Source organism: Dermacentor variabilis, chromosome 2, assembly GCF_050947875.1.
Source record: "Dermacentor variabilis isolate Ectoservices chromosome 2, ASM5094787v1, whole genome shotgun sequence".
Lineage (NCBI taxonomy): Eukaryota > Metazoa > Arthropoda > Arachnida > Ixodida > Ixodidae > Dermacentor > Dermacentor variabilis.
The window spans coordinates 137,651,531-137,671,729 of NC_134569.1; the positions used below are offsets into that span (position 1 = coordinate 137,651,531).

At 46.4% G+C, this 20,199-nt stretch overlaps 1 protein-coding gene across 5 annotated transcripts in view; it reads left to right on the top strand.

Moving 5' to 3' along the window:
- Window positions 1–17,285, top strand: part of LOC142572763 (uncharacterized) — a 45,717-nt gene extending 28,432 nt beyond the window's left edge. The window contains exons 2-8 of one of the 5 annotated variants that reach the window (XM_075682099.1): window positions 3,510–3,736; window positions 7,103–7,363; window positions 9,790–9,892; window positions 10,912–11,034; window positions 13,355–13,521; window positions 15,542–15,611; window positions 17,057–17,285. In XM_075682099.1, the coding sequence (XP_075538214.1) occupies window positions 3,518–3,736; window positions 7,103–7,363; window positions 9,790–9,892; window positions 10,912–11,034; window positions 13,355–13,521; window positions 15,542–15,611; window positions 17,057–17,208 (1,095 nt within the window). In that variant the 5' untranslated portion in view covers window positions 3,510–3,517 and the 3' untranslated portion in view covers window positions 17,209–17,285. The remainder of the gene's footprint in view (window positions 1–3,509; window positions 3,737–7,102; window positions 7,364–9,789; window positions 9,893–10,911; window positions 11,035–13,354; window positions 13,522–15,541; window positions 15,612–17,056) is intronic. The other 4 variants (XM_075682101.1, XM_075682100.1, XM_075682103.1 and 1 more) reach the window with 4 other exon arrangements.
- Window positions 17,286–20,199: the final 2,914 nt, after the last annotated feature.

Consider the following 20,199-nt stretch of genomic DNA (forward strand, 5'->3'; position numbering starts at 1 on the left):
CGCAGCTAACTCGACCACGGAGGTAGACCAGGAGGAGGACGGCCCGGCTCCAGATGCTAAATTGGTCCATCTATGGTCTGCGCAGCGGAGTTTGCAGAAGCGCTGGCTCGCGCAGAAACACAACCGTGGCCTACGCAGACGCATCGCGCAACTGGAACGGGATATCGAGAAATACTCAAGAAAGCTCAGTCAGGAACACTGGCACCAGCTATGCGACCGCCTTAATGGCCAGCTAGGGTGCAAAAACACCTGGTTCCTGCTTAAACACCTACTTGACCCCAGTCAGACTAAAACAGCATCACAAAAGAACCTTCAGAGGATCATACACTCTTTCCCGGGAGATAATGATGCCCTTTTTGAAGCTCTAAAAAACCGCTACTTTAATACAAGCACCGATATTCCTCTACCCGTAGCTTATACCGGAAAGGAAAACAGGGAACTAGACAGCGACATTATGGAATCTGAAGTACGTGCTGTCCTAAACAACATCAAGACAACAGCGGCGGCTGGCGAGGACCGCATCACCAATAAAATGCTACGGAACCTAGACGATCAGTCGGTTACCGAAATCACAAATCTTTTCAACATCCACTGGAAAGAGGGAACTATACCCACCAGCTGGAAACATGCAAACGTAATTTTCATACCCAAACCAGGCAAGAAGCTGGAGCTAGAGAATCTCCGCCCTATCTCCTTAACCTCTTGCCTGGGGAAGGTTATGGAACACGTCATTCTTAACAGGCTAAACGAGTACACTGAAAGCAATGGGCTGCTGCCCCATACGTTGATAGGCTTCAGATCAAATCTGTCCACTCAAGACATTATGTGGCAAATACAGCACGATATCCTACATCCGGGCCCTATAAGAGCCACCCGTACAATTCTAGGGCTGGACGTGAGTAAAGCGTTCGACAATGTGTCACATGCTTCAATACTCACAAATCTAGCCCAAATGAACGTCGGGAAGCGCACTTATAGCTATATTACAAGCTTTCTCAAGGATCGCACTGCAGAAATACATTTTGGGGACATTAAAAGCGGACAATTTCAATTAGGTACAAGGGGCACCCCTCAGGGTGCGGTCCTCTCCCCCTTCCTTTTCAATGTGACCATGCGAAACCTGCCTCCATTACTGGAAAGCATCCCGCATATCAAACACTCCATCTATGCCGATGATATCACCATCTGGACCAATAGCGGTTCCGATGGAGGAATCACGGAAGCATTACAAGCGGCCGCGGATACCGTACAAAATTTTGTGCGACAGAATGGTCTAACGTGCTCGCCGTCGAAATCGGAGCTTCTCGTCATCCGTGATAAATCAACCAAACACGCCACCGAAAGGGACGCCACCTTCCCTATACGAGTCAGTATGGAAGACGGCCCAGTTCCGCCCGTACTGACTATAAGAGTCCTGGGCATGTTAATTCAACATAACACCCATAATTCTGAGGCGATTGTCCGATTACGGACGACAGCCCGCCAAATATGTGGCCTAATCAGACGAGTAGCCACACGACACCGCGGTATGAAGGAGGCTGATATCTGCCATTTGACGCAGGCTTTCCTGATCAGTCGCGTCGTGTATTCCTTCCCTTACTACCACCTACGCCTTTCTGACAAGGAAAAGGTTAACAGCGTCATTCGCACAGCTCATAAAGCTGCCCTTGGTCTCCCGAGGTATGCGAACACTGAACGTTTACTTGAGCTAGGTATATACAATACCCTAGACGAACTCGTGGAGGCCCATAAAACAGCCCAACGTGAACGACTCTCCCGCACCGCAACTGGCAGAGTTATTCTAAGTAAACTCGGGCTGAATCCAGTTATGAATTCAGCAGGAAGAACAACATTACTCGGTGCGGTCAAAAGCCGTTTGGTTATAAAACCATTACCCAAGAACATGCTCTCTGGGAGACACGACAAGAGGCGGTCTGCCAGAGCCAAGGCCCTTCAGGAAAGGTACCAAAACAACCAGCACACCGCTTATGTCGATGCAGCAAAGCAACATCACCAAACTTACGTAGTGAGCGTCGTGACCGGAGAGGGAAGTATCCTCAACGCCGCGACCATAAAAACAGCGTCCACCGTGGAAGCGGAAGAGACTGCCATTGCTTTGGCCATCATGAATCCCTCCGTGCAAACAATCATAAGCGACTCCAAAAGGGCAATAGTCAACTATTCGAGAGGCAGCATAGGCGTATGTGCAGCGCGAGTCCTACGGGACTTTAATAATGAAAACACTGTTGAACTCGTATGGGTCCCTGCCCATTCGGGGAATCAAGGGAATGAGGAGGCGCACTGGGTAGCCCGAAGTCTAATCAACCGGGAGATGTGCCCCTCAGACTCGGATCCCATGGATGAGGCACCGACGACATACCAGGAAATAACAAACTATTACAAGCAAAAAAGGCGAATTTACCCGCCTCCAAACGCAAGCCTCACGCGAGCGCAAGCCTCGATCCTGCGTCGAATCCAAACTAAATCGTTCCCCAACCCACATTGGCTATCCATAATTACCAACGGGCAATGGAACCCAATATGTCAAAATTGCACAAATCAAACATTGGCTACCCAAAATCACATTCTTTGGGGGTGCGAGGGCTTACCCCCTCCCAGGTCGCTCCTGCCAGCTCCCTCACAACACACGTGGGAAGAGCTGCTCAGAACGCCGGAAGAAAAAGTACAAAAAGCCCTCGTTGCCTGGGCCGAAAGGGTCGCTCCTCGTGAGGGGCCATTCTAGGACTCGGGCCTGCCAGGTCATCACTGAGCAGAGTCTCAATAAAGTTGTTACCACCACCCACCGACAAAATGCAACGGCAATTAAAATATACTTGTCTTAAAATGAAGGCGACGTTTCTTCAGTAAGTTCTGATGCCCAAGAGCCTCATACACCAGGTGATTTTTTTAAATGGAAGCATGGACATTAAATATATCATATGGCGGCTAGCGTAGTTGCAAAACATTGACAGTGTTGCAAAATGCTTCGATATCTATAAATGTAATTGTTATATTTTTAGAGCTGTTAGATCAGCACAAAAAGGAAAAGTTAAGCACTTTCTTTGCATGATATAAATCTGCTTCGCTGAGAGTTGAATGTACCGCGCCGCAGCTGCGTAGCGAGGCGCGCCTACGCGCAATAATAGAGAGCAGCTATTCATGACTGTTCACGGAGGTCGCACCGCGTTTCCACGCGTACGAGCCGTGCCACACTATCTGCGCATGCGTGGGCGCGCGGTCGCGAGCTTGCGCGCGTCTGCAAGCATATACGTGTGGTCTGGGCTTTACGCTTTCGCGTCTTTACTGTCTTACCAACTCTTCTCTCGCTGTAACACTGACAGTTTCGGTGTCTTAGGAGTACAATTTTCCAACATAGTTTAACACAGCGTTCCTCATTAGTGACCCTTTAACCGCCAAGATTGCAGCGTGCGTCCTGGCTGGCCGACGAAAACAGGGTTCTGAGCGTGGTAACCTCAGCGTGGTTGCCGTGTTGTCTTCCCTCGCCGAAGTGCAGGGCATGGCGGGATACCAGCTGCTGCTTAAGTGGTTGCTCCTGGGAGCTGCCACGTGTCCCTCGGGCGCTCTGATTGGGCCGGGAGAGGAGAAGACGACGGCCATATTCCTCACCAGCAGCGGAGGCGCGTCCGTAGTCGCCAGCTCCAGCAAGAAGCCCGCCACGACGGCGAGCCGCGTCACTACGAGGGGTCCGCGTCCAGCCGGAAGCCCGCGTCCAGCTGTAAGCTTTCAACCAAGTGTGTACTAGCTTAGTGCATGCTACAGCATACGGCTTTATCAACGATTCATTCACAGCTTCGGTATTCTTTACTACCAGCAACATTATTGATTATTATTAGTAATAGTATAGTAGTAGTAGTAATAGTAGTAGTAGTGTTGTGTAATTTCGATGTAGAGGCATCGTAAGGAGCTGTTAGTTCTCCTCATAGGTGCTGATTACAACTATGCTCCGTCCAATATCTGAAAGAAAAGAAAGCCCACGACGAAAAATAAAGCTATAGTGTGACGCATAGTGTGACTCATGCGTAAGATAAATGAAGAATAATTAATGTTACGCAAACGTCAACCTTCACAAGGAGTACTAAAATCAGTTTCTGCATTATTACCGCACTGGAACACGCTGTTTACAAAAGGGGAAAAAGCAGGAAAAGAAAAAAACTGCGATTAGGTTCACAGATACGAATCTACATCCAAAAACAGCGTAACAGAGTAATGCGTCACAAAGTACTGCCCCAAAGAGTAATGGAAAAGCAGCTGTAGAAATTTTTTCTCCTCTCTATAGATTGGGTCTTTTGAAATCGACCACCTGATTTTACCCTCGTCTATATATCAGAATTACCTGCTCAACTTGAATTCTCACCACTAGTTATGTTCACCGGCTCAATCTCTCTCTCCTTCACTCCCTCACTCCCTTTTTCTCTATCTCTGTACATCTCTTACAGCGCCAGGAGGCTAAAAATTTTGCAAACATTGCGTGTATTGTCTCCTTCTCATTTGCGCTTTTTTTGTTCAATTGGGGTGCCTGGGCACAAAGGTTTGTCTTTTAATGACTGCACCGACTCAATGGCAAGTGCTTCCCTATTAAGTGGCCTAGTATTTTCTGTCCTTTTCTCAGTCGCCTATATCTCTGTAGCTAGGTTGCGGAGCTTAACCGCACTGAACGAGTTTCTTAGAACGTGGGCTAATGTTCTATTACCGCCCGCTACACCTCTGGGGCAGCAAATTCTGCCCCCTACGCAAACTAGAAGTTACATTCACGAGACTATGCTGCCGTCGTTTCGGTAATAAATTTGAATAGACAAGTCTCGTTTCCTCGATACACTAGTCTTGATTCCAGTGAACCGAAAGCTTTTGACCACTTTTTACTGACTTGACGCCAATTTTTATCATCAAGAAGAAGGTTTCTCATGGTACCTATAAGCATTGCTTGGACTCAGCTTGAATGTCCCCGTCCAGGTTTCTATTGGAGCATTCACGTTTGCGATGCTAAATGAAAGAACTCATCCTTGACTTTCATCGCCTGCCGTCTTAAAGAACATAAATGTTTTTTTATACAGTTCTTATTTGTCGACTCGCTCAACTAAGACAGCTAATAATGGTCAGCCCATTATATGACACCTATTTCCTGAGTGCACTGGGTTTCTTATTTTCTAAGACTCCTTAGTGCATATTGTACAAATAGCGATTTTCGGCCGATTCCTCAAGATGGGTATGTACCGCTTGTGCAGAGGTACGCCATCAACATTTCACACACTCACTTCATAGAGCGGTGACATTCAAAAGTGCTGCTTTTTTTTTTCAAGAAGGTTGAATTCTGTAAAAAATATACTCACTATATACCTATCTCAGCGTCACTGTAGTGACGACGGATCATTATCAATATACTGTAAATATCGGATGTGTAGACATTTTAGAAAAGCATTGACGAGCATGACTGAGATAGTATTACTAAGAAAGGATTCCATCAGTTTAATTAGAGCTTGCAAAGTTCTTATAAATATCCTTAGGAGGAGGATTGTGGTTTGTGGCAGGCGGACCTAGCCTTGCAAAATTTGCCGGCAATTGCTCCACCCCAACGCCACCTATCAGGCGCACTACGGTCTTAATCCCGTCACAGTCTGTTTGGCAACAACAGCCGATATCACAAGGAGCTTGACACAGTACGCAGCGCGTTATCCAAAACCACGTCGAACCCACACGGTTCACAATTCACACGAGACGACCCCGTGCCACGTAGAAATTTTTGGAATAGCCGAAGCTCTCCTAAATATCCAGTGTGCTCGCAGGAACCAAATGTTACCTGCATTGGAGTGTGGGACCATCTTCTGCTATAGTCCATCGATTAAATCTTTACGCTCTGCGTCAAATCCAGGACACCCTAAGAATTAATGATAAATGTCACCAAGAGCTTAACAATGCACACACGATGATGCTGTGCCGAGTCCTGTCTTGAACCACCATGCACACTAGAGTTTGCGCTGACCTTGTGCGGATGCGATTAAGGAGAGCGGTTTCAGTTCTTTTGAGTTCCTCAATCGTGCAAGGTCGGTGCGGTGGAGACCACAACGAACATGGATGGCTTAAGGTGACCTGCTTCGTGTCTTTTTTTTACCTCCTGAGCAGCCTTCTTCGTTGGTCTGAATCACAACGCCTTGAGAACAAGGCTGTCAGCGGCTTCGTTGCCTGCTACACCGATATGTGAACTTATGACATATCGGAAACCATGGTAAATCCGACGTTCTATAATTTTGTGACAGCATGTAATGCAAGAAGGATGCACCTGTCAAGGGAAAACGGTGCTTAACAGGTGCTAGAAAAGAGAACAGCAGGCTGAGGATGATATGAATTCAGTTTGCGCAAGGCTGCTTCAATGAGCACACTGACATGCGGCAGAAGCGGACCCGTTTGGCAGTCCATGAGATATACTGAGAACTGGTATTGCGCAAGCCGCTGCAGCAGCTCCATTCTGTTTGTCCTCAGAGCCGTCCAATCGTTCTCTCCGCCTCCTTGCATCACAATGTCTGCTCTTGCAGCCGCGCCACCTCAGTGAGAGTTATGAAGGGAGAGTTCTTCATCAGAGACTTTGGAGGCGGACTGAATCTCGCGTCTTTCTGGCACTCAACCCACTTCGTTTTCTTGGCCTGCAGTTAATTTACTAGAAAACTAAAACGTCCCTAACACTTGAAAGAATTTCGTTTACTGAAAAACTGCCTGTACTTGTGAAATTTCAATTGCCCTCACACCTCAAAAAAATAAAGTGAGAGAGAGAGAGAGAGAAAAGGCAAGTAAAGGCAGGGAGGTTAACCAAACAGATGTCCGGTTGGCTACCCTGCACGGGGGAAATGGGATGAAAGAAAGGAGGAAAAACCGAAAGGAGGCAGAGTTCACGCGCACAGTCGCATCAGTGCTTCAAATATCTGGTGTCACAGGGGGTGTCACAGCCACAGGGTGTCTACTGTATAGGTGTCTTCTCAAAATGTTGATTTTAGGAAAGGCATTGGAGAGGGCTTAGCTCTAAGCGACCCAAAAGTTTCGTCGACGGTAGCGGACCTGCCTATACCCGCTCTCTTCCTTCCCTCTCTTCCAGGGCGGCAACAGCGGCTTCGCGAGCTGCAAGTCGCGTCGGGGCGCCGTGCCGGACATGGAGCCGATCGAGGTGCTCTCCAGCCTGAGCAGCCCCGTGCAGTGCCTGGCGGCGTGCCTGCTCAAGTCGCCGCGCTGCAAGGCGTTCGCATTCGGCAACCGCAGCTGCGATCTCCTGCAGCGCTCCCCGTGCGACTCACGGAGGCCCATGCGCGACGCGCCGGGATTCGCTCACTACGACGTGCTCACGCGGGACCAACTCCTGGTGCGGCTCCCCGCCGAAACTTCGTTCGTTTACTCGAGGTCTTCGGCACAGCAGGGTTATTTGCCGGGCCAGTTGGTGAAAAAAACATGCCGGAAGTGTAGCGCACGAAATTCGGCATATCGACGAAAAAAAAAAGAAAGACAAAAGGAAAGCTTTAGCAAATGTATGACAATGCGCGCAACTTGTATGCCATGAGAGAGGGCGAAGCTGCACGAGAAAGTGCTCACGCCTCACGGAGGCCTGTTTTACCTCTGCCGGAAACCTTATCAAGACCTCGCAAACGCTTTTCTACTATAATGTCCGCGGTTCAGTTCCTTCTCTATACTCGTTTTCTTTTTTAAATACCTTCACTATATCCAAACCTGTCACTTCTATTAGCACCGACGACCCGCAAGAGGCATGCGCTGCTGGCTGTTCATGGGCATACGATACCGATTAGGCAGTCGCACGAAGACTGCTGCGGAACTCGCTATAACAGCATCGCTGTAGAAGGTGGCCACAGTGCGGAGCGCTGTTCTTCAACGTAAACAGAAAATGCGAAACGGATAATGAGGTGCCCTTGCAAGAAAGAAATGACATCCATCGTGTAATTCGGGCTGAAAGCCTCTTTGATATTGTTAACTGCTAAAAACTTTTAGTACGAAGAACTCGATGAATGTCAGTTTCCTTTTTTTTAGATAAAGATAAACAGAGGAGTTGTCATCGCCGCTTTCCGGCGACCGTTATGCCTCTTTTCGCTTGATTGAAAATATAGGATAACAAAGAAGGTGACTATAAATGCCTGCACACTTTTGAAAGTCATGCGGTCTTTTCAAGCGAAGCTTGCATTGGCTCACTAGTTTCGGTGGCGTTGTCGTTGTCGCGCAAAAAAAAAAAAACACAGTTTCTCCCGGAGCAGAGCAGCTGCGGGAAAGGGTGGTTTGATGAGTTGACAGCTGCGCCGGCGCCTGAGCGTGAGTCATTAGCAAGGATTCCAGCTGCGTAGGCGCGCGCTAATGCCAAGCGCACAACCAATCAGGCCTGTTTGGCTTCTGCCGGGGACGAAAAGGGCAGGAAAGGGTATCGCGCGCGCTGCGCCAGCTTCGTTTCCATTCAATTCAGTCTCGAAAAACGAATCGGACGACCACGCGCTGTGCGTTCCCCCGAGAAACAGGCAGCCTTCGACGAGCGGCGGCGAGAGCTCGCCCGTGAAACGGCTTGCCGTCATCGCACCGATCCAGCCGTTAGAGCCGCCCGAGCCCAAGCAATCCGACAGCAACGAAAAGAAGGTCCCGAGCTGGTGCAGCGGGAGGCCGAAGCAATCCGAGCTACGCCGCAGCAATTTTCTTTTATGAGCAGCTTTGGCCAACGTTTCCACCACTTCATTTAATTCCGCAGTGCCTTGTAACCCAGTGGTATGTCACATGTTGTTTTAACGCTGTAGATTGAGTACGCTGTTTTAGTAGAGCATAGCATGTCATCCTTTTTCTTGCAAGAGCCCACTACGCAATCTATCTCGCCTTTTGTGTTGACGCTGAAGAGTAGCGCCCAATTTTATTGTTTTCCAAGTTTTCGCACTACTTCCATCACGGTTCCAGTCATTTCAGCAGCCGCTGAGGAAAGAGGTTTCCAGGGAGAAATAACTTTCTTCAAAGGTGGTACAGCGATGGTAATTGTGGGAAGCGTGTGTAACTATAGAATGCATAGTGCTCTAAAAGCTTGTGGTCATATATATAATCTACTTGTGTACCATCGAGTGTATATGCAGTCATGGTTTTAGGCATTAATCTATACATCGTGAGCTTCGTTTGTCTAACGTTTCTTTACATCTATTGCAAAAAAAAAAATTATGCAGTGTTCGCCAAAGCCAGGGTCAGGGCGTGAGCTTTTATATATACGCTGTGTACAGTCGCGTTCATAGAAGTAAGTATGAGTCCTTGAGGTGGTTTACGTTCACTGGCGCTCTCCTGTCTTCATAGTAGATTAGGCCAGCGTCAGCGCTAGGATAGTAGATTAGACCGCGAGATTAGGCCAGCGTTAGATGCGATAGAGGCAACGCGGGACCTCACGTTCAGTCGGACCACTCTCGCTGCACAGGCTACACTTTTCTTTTAAATAAACGCGCAACTCCCACTGCCCTTGGTATGCAAATCGTATGGCATCATAAATGTAGTCATCATCATCAGCTTGTTTCATGTCAACTTCAGGAAGGCCTTTCGCAGAGGTCTCTAATTACCGTTGTGTTGCTACCAGCTGACACTGTATGCCTGCCACTTTCCTATTTTTACTGCGTTTTCCTACCCTTGACACTCATTTTATAATTCTAACAGAATTACATTCTAACATCGGTGAATGAAAATAGAGGCAGCGCCTAGAAAAGTCTCGACTGCGAAGCTGCTAACGATACAAATCGTCCTTGGGAAATGTCATGGCGCGTCATTTTTCAGCTCACCAAGGGGGATTCACAAGACTGCCCACCCGTCGCTACTGGCAGTGACACGAGCACAGCCCGACCACTTGTTACTCCCGCTGAGGACAGGAGACGAAAAAGTGAGCTTCGACGGATACTGTGTTTAACCTCTTTCTGCCTATAGGTCCATGCATCTAGCAGTATAATACTCCTTCAATTTTCTTATGAGACGACAAACTTCCATGGTTAACATTCAAGCGCGCTGAGCAGACAGAATAGGAAATACAACATTTCGCAGCAGAGCACGAATATGCAATGAAAAAAGAATAATGTCAGTGGCAAATCGCCTCGCACTGTATCTGACCTGCCAGAATAGTTGACGAATACTTAATTCAGTGCATAATGTGAAAAGGTTATAGCGATTAAATAGACCATGGTTTTTCACTTACAATAGTGTAAGCCACTTTCAGTACTAGAATTAATAAATTATTTTTATTGGTCACTTGCATGCGTCGATAGAAAAGCGTGGTGGCGAGTTCACAAAGCTTTTCATTCGTCGGCGCTGTTTATCATTGGCCGGCTACATTGGCTAATAATTTATGAAGCATCATGACTGGCTGCCATTTGCTCTTACGAACAGTTCTAGCTTAAGACATTGTTTGTGAATACAGGCCCAATGGTATAGCTATTAAGCTAACACGAGCAGCAAATAGCGGTTCAAGATCAGTTCTCTGTTAATATAGTGGAATATTTATGTGTCATGCGGGATTTGATAGCCATGCTTCTGTCTTAGCCAATTCACCGTCCATTGCGTCATGTTTCAACAGAGCCTTAATTAAAGAACGTTTGTCCCAAATGTCCAGGAAATACGCAATCGCAAACGTAAAACAAGAAAACATCGTCTCAACTAAAGAAATCCAGATTTTGCTTTCCTTACAGATTGCAGATACACGTTGCCTATAGGTAAGCTCTTCTGCGAACTAACAATTCTGAACGCGTTTACTAACATAGCACCGTAAGCAGAGATAACTGTTACATCGTCAAGTATCACTGTTGTACAGCACCCTTTTACCCAGTCGACACAGCACCTCACACTGCACCATTGCGACGTTCACCAATGTTTCTGTAAACCAAGACCTTGGCACGGGTGGTGACGCAGTCAGAAGCTCTACGTTGCATGATGTGACGTCAGAGCTTGGAGGCTGGGCCACGCCCCTTGCGGCGGAAGATGCAGTCGGGATCCAGGCTTTGAATGACGTGACGTCAAAGCCCGAAGACAGAGGTATTACACTCACACTTCCATCGTTCCATCGTAGATATACCTTGTAGCGGTCTGCTTCCCAAACTTTCTTTTACCGTTCGCTGGCAACGTGATAGATAGCCTCCACGATTACCATGCCTGACCTGGACCACGTCATTTTTTTTAATCGCCGTGTGGTATGTTGGGACCCGCAGCAGTTAGACAAAAGCCCGTACGTGAACGAGCGGGTGTGTGAAGAACTCAAGTAGTTCTTCAGTGCATTCATGTAAGGTTAAAATTGCGCGTTGGTAACCACTTCAAGCCCCTGCAGAGTCCTTCCTGATGTCACAGTTTGCTAAGCCCGAAGGTTCACCATACAGGAAGGTATGCAAAGCGCTTTGATTAAGACCCATCCGAGAAATTAGCGTAGTCTATTGATGCACACATTCGCTTTGAGTGTAGGCTAGCGCCGAGTTGCGAGGTCAATTTGACAAGACCAGCGCGCAACCTACGTCACGATCTTTCCTTGGCGCCGTATGCAACGGCCAATGTGTGCCAGGGACGTGGTCGCACAAGTGGATAATAGCAACTTTGTTGCACACATATATCCTGTCGTCGTGCTATCATCTCAGAGCTTTTTCTTTCTTTCTTTTCTTTCTTTTTTTTTGCACTTTCACAAAAAATTACAACTTCGCGTCGTTATACTGTCGCTTGAAAGTTTGGGAAGCACTGCTCCGATGGAATAACGTAAGCCTCCGGCGTAACACATGAGGCTCCAATGCGATTACTAGTTTGTTCGAGGAAAAGGGAGCGTGCAAATACATAGTACTATCACAAAGTGCAACGCAATAATTCCTAAGGCCGCCTTTTTGGCGGTTAACTAAAACTCCTCATTGGGTTTTAGTTACAAACGCCGTGGTACTCGCTGTAGCGTTTACACCGCTCTCAATGGTAAGTAAGCACTCGCTGAATATAAAAGACCATAATTGACAGTGACCATATCCAAGTTCATACACGGTGCCCTTCTTAAGAATGTTTACAAATAGCGAGATGTGCTTCCATGGAACTCTCGACTTTCTTAAAGCTTACACCGGAGGCTTACTACCTATACATGTATAGTATACATCAATAGTATGCCATCAGTTTCCATATTTGTATTCCTGGACTATTTTTTTTATTTCTCTATTATGCTTAATGCATGGTTACTTTTGTATGTTATGAGTACCTTTACACCTACATGGCACTGAAAAACCATGCATAGAACGCAATTTTTTATTATCTATTTAAGGACATGAAAAACATTCAGCACGAAACCATATGCATGCTCTCTCTCCCTCTCTTTAATCTGTTGTGTGCCTTAAATTTCCCATACATGTTCACCTTATAGTTCTCCCAACACTTACTTCAAATGCGTGTCCATTCAGTATTGTCCCGTTCCAGTGCCGACCAAGCACTCTTTCTGTACGCCAATTTACTAGTTAGAAACAAATGCTCATAGGTTCATTATAGATTATCTGTATGTCTGCACAAATACTGAGAAACAATGTTCAACGTCTCCAAAACGACTGAAATGGCTTGCCCAAATAAAAGCCACGTCCCTCAAGATTAAATATATATTGAAGACTTTTCATGAAACATGCGTTGCAATTGACCTAGCAATTTTATCTTCCTAAAGTGATAGAGAAGCAGTAAGAGAAATTTCCCTCATCCAATACAACCCGAAAAGAGTTCCCTATACGAAGGGATCAACACGCCTTTATTGGTAAAGCCGTTTCAGCAGACAAAAAAGAAGTTTTGAGAAAGACAGCGGCACGGAACACAGGTGCGAAAAAGAAAGCGGTTTAAGCCTCTACGTTATCAAGAAGTAATTCGCTGGAAATCTGTATTTGATTTAACCATTCGCGTTGTTTATGCAAGCGAGCTATATGAGAGAACATTTCTGCAATGTGCTTTGTTTTACTGGCGCCTGCAATCGATTAACTTTCATATCAACAAGCTTCTATTTTTGTTCTTTTCTCTCTCTTTCTCTTCTTTTTTCGCTGAAAATGTTCGATGTTCAAAAAAGAGCCCAAGGTCTTTTGGTAATGCCATCAGGATTGTGGAAAAAGCTAAATTGAAACGGTTACGGTATATGACGAGTGAAAATCGCAAGGCAAAAGAGGGGTACAAGGTAAATTTTGAGAGGGTTGAGAGACTGTATAAGATGGCGTCCATATCCTTTGTGCGTGCCGGCAGCTTGTTGCAGCCACTTGGCGCACCCTATGCTCGAGCAATTCAAACAAAGAATGATAAGCGCTTGCTTGCCAGTATAGGAACAGAGACGACCTGTAACGAGCTCTGCGACCTCGCGGCGCGCTTCCAGCAGCGTTCGTGTATCGCGCCGGCCCCACGACGTTCATGGCGGCGCTGCGTGCCTGCTCGGCCGAAGGCCTGGCCATGGCCATGCCCGTCAGCGCCCAGGACCACGACGCCCTGGTGGAGCTGATGCGCCGGAACAGGGCGCCCAGGCTGTGGATCGGCGTGCAGAGGGTGCGCGACCGTTCGTCTTTCTTTGCGGCTGTAGCCGCGTCTGAAGCGGGAGAAACATGGTGGTACGACGCGACGTACGTGAACTGTGGCTGTTTCGACTTCTGGAACCTGCGACGGAACCTGTCAGAAAGCCTAGTGGAAGCCTTTGTTGATACGTGCATGTCGTAACTTGTAAGTGACGTGGATCCGCGCGCGGTACAGCACCTTGCGTCAGCTGTTCAAATCATGGAGGAAGGAAAAAGACTGAAGGGAACGACACGTGACAACTTCTAAGCCTATAGTTATAAAGAGTATATAAAAAGAAGGCTTACGGGAAATAGGTCCTTGCTACGTGACAGTCAAGCGGTAATTTCTAGCCGCCGGGCACGCGGACATTTTGGCGGCAGAGTATAAGGAGTATTCACGTGACATCACCGTACCCTGTTTCGCAGTCCCATTAACAGCTTCCACTGCGGCTGGATATGTGAGCGTATATGTGATATGTGAGCGGATATGTGAGCTTTTCGTCATGCTGGATGTGTTACAATATTGCTGGCTCAATGACGTCAGAGAGCAGAGAAGCCGATCTCGCGCGAGGATAAGAGGTATAGCACTGCATCCAAAACAAACCCTTGAACGGTCCGGAGAGCATGTAGGACCCATTTTGCAAAAGTCATTGCATAGGCGGGCCCCTAATGAAGGGAAGGGCGGCGTCGGAGGAGGTTGCCTTGTCGAAACTATAGCCGGCCGGTAGTGAGGCTCCCGGCTATTCTTTTTATTGCGATATCAATTTATGGACGTTCTAGGGGAATTTCCGCCCTCGTCGCCGTGATGTTCCGCATAAAGACCGAGTGCAATGAAATCGCGGCCGCGCGCTGTATGCAGCAGGTGCGAGGGAAAGCTTTGGAGAGTGAGCCGATATAGTGGCTTGAAGCGACGGTGTCTTCTCGCACTCGCAAGGAAGGGAGGCGGGGAGGGTGCGCGCTGTCTTCTCACGCGTGCAGGGCGAGGGGGGGGGGTGAGGGGGAGGTGCCATCCGTTCTTCTGCTCCAGATGCGGCGTCTATCTTGGAGGTAATCTTCGCTGGTTTCGAAGGCTAACCGACCTCATATAACTAATGGCTTCGTGTGCACTGTGTTCTCGTGGGCCTAGTTCGCGTTGAAGCGAGAGGCATCACACCGGCGTTCTGACAGTGTGTTTGCCTGTGCACGCATGACAGCGGAACTGCTAGTTTAGATTGTAAGCGAATGTTTACAGCACTTGATGCAGCTGATAAAACGACTAGCCTGACTTCGTGTAGCTATCTAATGATTCGCTATGGCAACCAGTGCTTCGCCTGTCGGGCGAGACTGCCACTTTTCTTTCCTCCATGGTTTAAATATCGACACCGCTAACATCGGAATTGCAGAGCTGCCCCATTGTGGAATGACTTCCTCTGCAGACATTAGGCCAGACCACTCAACGAGAAGAAAGTTAACGTCCCTTTCCTCAGCGATGCATCCCCTGCGCACTTCACGCAATTGTTACGCGTTATTTGTTTTTTTTTTTGCTTCTTTGACAAAAACAGAAACACGTACGTTTTTTCGTGTTCAGCAGGCAGTTGACAGCACTGCCCGCCACTTGTCGGCCCGCAGCTCGTCTTTTAGTCATAGCGACACCGTCAGGTGCACGCATCGTCTGCTTAGGTGCGGCTCAAAGGCTGCTCACAAGTACCCCATTTTCTCGCCAGCCGTGCGGTGTTGCCAAGATTGGCTCAGTGTTATGTACTACTAATTTATAACAAATTTAGGCAAAGTGAAATTTCGTTGCAGTTGGCCTTTAAGGTTGTTCAATACGGGCCGATCTCGCGAGCATAATTTGCAAGTTCTTTTTATTTCTTTTGCGTTCCATTCACGTGGCGACGTGCCCATTTCAGCACGCTTCTGGATGACGAAAACCTTTAACCAACGCCCTTTTCTCAACAAACCCATACGCGCCACCTTTCTTTGCATTATACCTCTTCTCCTCCGTGTTCTTCTCGTACCCCGACCCTATACCACAGAGCGCGAAAGGCAACACCACATTCATGAACGGCGAACAAGTCCCGGAGTCCAGCCGACGATGGGGAAAAGGTACGCAGTTATTGATATGCTACGGCGCATGCTCAAACGCAGACCACATATTCACGTAGGCTACACTAACGCCGCTGCATCATGAGCAAATAGAAAACGGGCAGCAGCAATTTGACAGGAACACTGGCAGCACTGCGCGTGGCTAAAGCTTGCTGCCTTTGTTTGGTGGCTATAGCAACGATCGCATTGCCGTTCTAAGTCTGTGATAGCGTAAGAACCGTACTCAGTCAGGTCTGTCGGTAGCGATTGCTCCAGTGTGCTGTATCGAATACAGGTACTACGGTGACTTCACCATTACAGTCGTGCTTCGTGATTTACTTTCTTACTTGTAGATAATACATTTACTAACTATTAGATAGTAACGATGAGCCCTCGTTCAGAACAGTGTGGGCGCTACTCTATCACGCAGGTGCATGTGTTCGCTGCGTCATCCTGAAGGCATTAAAAAGACAAAGTGCTGCGCTTATGCAACTCTAAATTACTTTTTTACGCATATCATAATCGAAACCACGGACAGGTACGATGGAGAAGGGAGGGAAATTTGGGACGAAGCATACTTAAAAAATAGAAATCCACGGAATATTTTTTTTCAAGGTGGTTTTCGTTGTAAAGGATATCGCTGTGACTATTAATTGCTAAGGGGTGCTAGCATAACATTGGTATGATATTGATTTATATGGGTAATTGGACCACGTGTTGTGTATCTTAACATGTTTTTCCGTACTCAACGCCAGCTCATGCCCGTGTACTCACAAAGAGTTCGTACAATTTGCAGCTGTAGTCGCTAAGTCCTGCTCCGTGCTTTCCAACAAAGAAGATCTCTTCACATGCAAAAAAAAGCAAACAGACTAAAGGTTATTTGCATAATAAAACTACTACAAAACGCGAGGTCAGCTCTTTCTTGCACACTGTGCCACTGAGGTGCATGCTCTTGCTGACAAATCGCTTCTTCGGGTACGCGTTGACGAACTCGAGCTAGCAAGGCGCAAATACGACAGGCATCTGCATGCGTAAAGTCAATGTGCTTGCTGCTGTGTTGCATTATGTGGCTTCATCTAACATGCGCTCGTCCAATATCGGCTGTGGTTCTGAGGTTTCCTTACACGCCTTTGAGTCATTTGCTGCCTTTTCATTTTCGTACTTTGTGTAAAAAAATGTATGACAGACAGAACGCTTCAGACAAAGTGACACATGCACAAACCAGCGCGAACGCGCAGCAAATTTTGCGTGAATAGATGTCTCGGAGGCACATGTGACTGACAGAAGGCTTCAGAGAAGCGGCTTCACGCATAAGTGCTAACACCAAGCATGATTTGCCAGATGTATGTATGTATGTATGTATAAAAAGCAATCAGTAATTTTTAGTGTGTACAAGGTTGGAGAAAAGTTGCTTTGCGCACTTGCAGTAACGCTAGCACGGACACTTTTCACTGTGATGAACGCAGGCCAGCCAAACAACAGCGGAGGGACGCAGATTTGCGTGGAGATGATCGAGTCGCTGGCGCACCTGTGGAACGATTACGACTGCGAGAACAGGGCCGCCTACGCGTGCCAGCAGTCGACCAGTGTGCCGCAGTCCTCCAATGGCCCGACATGAGCGGCCTCGTTTCACACTATGCCGCACCCCTTCAACGACCTCATCCCCCATAAAGCGCATGTTTGGCAACTCTCTCACCAAGGCTACATGACTCTCTTTGCCGCGACGTAGGCGGTGGCAGAAGCCAGCCGCACTACAGCCTGATGTGCTGGGAGGAATGTCAGCGCAGTGTGTTGCAGACTTGATTTGCCGTAATTAGTGGCCTTGAAGTGCGAACGGAAGACGAGGACAATCAGGACAGGCGCTGTCGCCCTTTGTTGCTCCCGTGTTCCTTTCGCGCGTCAGTGCTGCCCATTATGGAATACCAGCTAGCCTGCAAGCAAGCCCTATTCAATAAGCCATCGGAAATACAAGCACGTACACACATATGACAGACAAGAAGCTTCAGACAAAGTGACGCGCACGAACCAGTGCGAACACTAAGCAAATTTTACGTGAACGCAAGCACACACACAAAAAAGACATCAACAGACTCCAAACTCATTTGCAGCGATACATTAAACTATTACATTAAACTATACTATAAATTACATTAAACATTAAACTATACATTAAACTATGCTAACATTAAACTTATTTTGCACCTAATTTCAGACATACTTTCATTTATTGTTAATTTATTATTCAGGACTGGATTATTTCCCTCTGCACTGAAGCGTGGCAAAGTTATCCCAGTTTTTAAAAAAGGCGACAACTCACTACTGCACAATTACAGACCTATTTCCATTCTGCCGTTCTTTGGAAAAGTTATTGAGAAACTAATTGAAATACGCCTAGCAAAATATATTTCTAAATTTAATATCCTCTCTGCACAGTTCGGTTTTCGCCATGGGTATTCCACAGAGCTGGCACTTTTACATCTTACGGACCAACTAAAAAAATTTATTGACGAGGGATTTCTCGCCGCCTCAGTTTTCATCGATCTAACGCAAGAATTTGATAGCAGTAATCATAATATCCTATTTTCTAAGCTCGAAGCAATTGGCATTTGCGGTCCTGCCCTTTCGCTACTAAAAAGCTACTTATATAACCGGGTTCAAGTTGTTTCTGTTTCCAGTGCTTATTCTCAACCGCGAACTACTAACATCGGTGTGCCTCAGGGCTCCATCCTGGGGCCACTCCTGTTTTTAGTTTATATTAATGATTTACCTAATTGTCTTTCTTCGACAAAATGCATTCTGTACGCTGATGATACCACAATATTCACTTTTCATAAAGATATCTCATCTCTCGTTAATAAACTAAATGCTGACTTAGAAAACATTCTAAGGTGGTGTAATGTTAACATGTTATCTATTAATGCAACTAAGACTAAATTTTTTGTATTCTCTTCACATCAGCGAAACATAGCTTCCATTCCACCTATCAGTCTTGGTCCCCACTGCCTTCACCCAAGTTCATGTTCATCTTTCCTTGGCGTTCTACTTGACTGTAATCTGAAATATCTCAATCATATTGCTCACATAAAAAAGAAAATAGCTTATGGTATACGCATCTTAATTAAAGCACGCCCTTACTTCACACGTACCACATTGCTCTCACTTTACCACTCTTTCGTCCACTCTCACATTACTTATGGTATCATATGTTGGGGAAACACCTATAATACTCATATTACGTTTTTACAAACAATTCAGAACCGAGCCATCAGAATAATTACCTATAGTTCACGCTTTTCTAATGCCACTTCCTTACTACACGAGAATAACATCCTTACTATTTCTGGGCTCACTAAATACAACCTAGGTATTTTTTTTCTACAGATTTCTACATAATGAGCTACCATCGATCACATTCTCACCATCTAACCTGGCAACTAATAGTACCACCAGATTCACGTTGAATAACAATTTTCTTTCACCACGAATCCGCACTAACTACGGCAAACAAACCGTGGAATTCACTTCCATATCAGTGTGGAACACTCTTCCTCTCATTATGAAAAATACAAGATCTTTACACCAATTCAAAAGGGAACTCAAAATATATTTATTATTGACAACCTAATGAGAAAATTTACTGTAACCGTTTTTTTGTCCGTTCTTTCTTGCTTTTTTGCTTTTTTGTGTTTTTGTTCTAAATAAACTACTGGCATTTTCTTCACATACAATTCTTTATGTTACCGTGAGATAAGCTAAACCTTGTTATTATTTGTAATGAATTCTGTATTTTGCTCTGTTAACGTTCATTTCCTGTTGCTTGTATAATACCTTATTATATGCTACTGTTGCTTTGAGATGTCAATTATCATAACTGTTCTTATACAGGAGGTCCCGATACAGTCTTTGACTATGGGACCTCCTCCTGCATACTAAATACTTGTAATTTGGCCCAACTTCTAACAATAACTTCTGATTCTGATTCTGATACCAGGCAGGCACCCACAGAGGACACTACCATTTTCTAAAGAATAACTTATTCGCTGCGCATATAAAGTCGTCCTCGCCCGCCACAGCAGAGCCTGTTGGAGCTTACCAAATACACACACAGAAGCCACAATTCTCAGAAAAATCGCGGCGCAGAACCCCGAAGGAACTGCAAAGCACCAAAGCTGTGCGGTACCTGTACGATAAGTAAGGCTTCAAACGAGACTGTTTAGTGGTACTCCATGATAAAGAGCGCTATCTATGGCACTGAAGCATTCGGACACACGTGACAACTGAACGAAAACAAGACATGGGTGAAACGAAGCGCGAAGTAACAACTGTCGAACCGTGATATAACCACATTTGTTAAATGGAGTTTCGGTTCGTACGCGTCTTCCTCGCATTCGCTTGTGTTAGTGTCCACCCAGGGCGCTTTACCATGGGTATATCACGTTACGCATTTTAACGCTCTTATTGGTTCATAAATTGTACTTGTTTTGTCTCAAGGCTGAAAGCTTCACCCTGTAGGGTTAAGATTGAATCGTTGACGGAAACAAATGAAGCTTTCCTTTTTGCATGGCGACTTTTCGCGGCAAATAAACTAGTGATAACTGTGACGGACCAT